Source organism: Dendroctonus ponderosae, unplaced genomic scaffold (genome assembly GCF_020466585.1).
Source record: "Dendroctonus ponderosae isolate FM_Combo_2020 unplaced genomic scaffold, Dpon_F_20191213v2 Dpon_F_20191213_1, whole genome shotgun sequence".
NCBI lineage: Eukaryota > Metazoa > Arthropoda > Insecta > Coleoptera > Curculionidae > Dendroctonus > Dendroctonus ponderosae.
Window position 1 is genome coordinate 1,004,855 of NW_026017110.1, and position 2,183 is coordinate 1,007,037.

Sequence of the window (2,183 nt, forward strand, 5' to 3'; positions counted from 1 at the left end):
GCTGGTTTCCGTTCAGGCCATCAAGCACACCTTGACCATTGACCGAAATTCCTCAATTATCGACAGTTTTGAAACTAGCGGTGCAAATGCTGCTCATTGATCTGGAGTATTAGAGTTTAGCAAGTCAAAGATACACATTTCTGAATTATCGACGAAATCAATTAAACGGTAATTTAACACCGAAAACTAGTATTTGGTAAAGGGGACATTTTGATAAAATTCTTTCGGGCTTTTAGGTCGAAATAGGAAACGACAGAAAAAAATTGTTTCCAACTTAATAATCACAATTGAATAAAATCATGGAAATAGTGGAAACAATCCACATACGCAGCTGGCAGCACAAAAAACCACGACAAAAACCCTTAGAGCCAAGACAAAACTGGAACTAAAAATCCAAAAATTTTAAAACTACTTAAATCGCTGAAAGCTAGAAAACAGTGTACGAACGAAATAAAGTTCCAAAGCAGGAGGCCAGTCAATTAAAATTCGAACAAAAATCACAGCAGGAAGTCAAACCGGCCTAGTAAATAATCGCCAACACACCAACTTATTCGGTCACTTGATCTCTTCTAGTGCATTACAGCCAAAATAGAGTGGAAACTAGATCGAAAACCAGCAGACTGGAATTTAATGAATATAAAAAGGAAAAGTGCAAAAAGCCTATACAGCATGTTACTTACATAAGCAGTTGATTGGGCCGCGGTGCTTTATTAAACACAAATACTAATCGGTCCACTAAATGCGCTCGAAAATGATTTAAAAGTGCACCAATGGAAATTTGCATATTTGTTTGGAGTTGTTGTCAACTTCATCGGCATGTTTCGATTAATCTAAGCGAGTAAATCAATTTAACTTTTTACCTTAAAGCGTAGCAAATAGCTTATGCGTTTTGTGGATAAAACTAACATTTACATAACACACATGCGAATTTCCCACAGATTATACATAACAAGTGCAATCGATTTTGATTGATATAATGCATGATTTCAGGGCCTGCATTGAGTGGGACACTGATCAAAAACATCGGCTTCGAGTGGATGCTTTTTGGAATTGCCATGCTTGATTTTCTCTACGCGCCGCTGTTATTCAGCCTGAAAAGTCCACCAACAAAAGAGGAGAAAAAGGTGGAAACTTGAAAATATTTTGATGAAAAAATTGGTTATTTTTGTTTCGTTTTGTTGCTTTATCAATCAGCATGGCCTACCTAATGCATGTTTCGTTGGTAAAAGTTGATTTTCGTTTGTATTTGTTAATATATGATTTACACCTACTACAGTTTGTTTGGTTTATTTTGCAGTTGCATGGAAGAAACAGGTTAATATCAATTTAGTAATCAGATTTGCTATACCTGCATAGTAGCCACAGGAAATTTTGTATTGCGTTCTAAAGAAATTTGATTGGACTTTTATGTTCTTTAAGCCGAAATGTTTTAGTTAGTTTTCTTCCTTTTATTACTCTCTTGGAGTTATTTGCATTCATGATTTTTCACATTGTTATTATTCCCCACATGTTTCCCCGTTTGATGTGAAAAACTAAACTTTTTTGGAAAAAAACATTGAATTTTCTAAAAGTGGCTCTCATAGAAGGAAACATTTGTAAATTTCGACACTTATTTTTCGTTTGAAAACAATCCAACTTTAGCCAGTAATAATTCGAAAAATCTTGATAAAAGGATTTGCGAAATTTCCCTAAAAAGTCTGAAGAAAATACATGCAAAAGTTGCAAACATGTTTTTGCCCCAACAATCGGTTTCACTGCCCTGATTCTTAGAAAAATTACAGAAAAACTGTTGGCCAAGAGAATTTTACCAATAGTTAGATTTCTACCAGAATTCCTAACTATTGAGGAACGGTTTACTAATTGCAAGGAAAAAGCGAGTTCTTGCCCTCGGATTAATGAAACAGTGAAAAGTTATTGAAAAATCAATTGAATGCAATTAAGAGCACATTGTTGTAACATTTATCTAGAAAAAGGCCATTTATTTCTGTCTAGAATGATGTAAAAATGAGCGTTTTTGCTCATTTTGCCTCCGAGAAATGAGCAAAAATGGGACGGAAAACATGAAACTTTGGCATAATCTTACACCTAAGTGTCTGATATTCAAATTTCGCTTTCTGAGTCAAAACTACTCGAATTTCCTCACTCACGTTGTTACGACTGAATCGACTTTTCAATTCTCTATC

The 2,183-nt window shown here is 34.8% G+C and overlaps 1 protein-coding gene across 1 annotated transcript in view; it reads left to right on the top strand.

The window, feature by feature from the left end:
• LOC109538161 (synaptic vesicular amine transporter) overlaps positions 1 to 2,183 on the top strand; it is a gene marked incomplete in the record, with an annotated part of 105,348 nt that overhangs the window by 25,719 nt on the left and 77,446 nt on the right. The window contains 1 exon segment of the mRNA XM_048668004.1: positions 991 to 1,124. Coding sequence (XP_048523961.1) covers positions 991 to 1,124 — 134 coding nt within the window.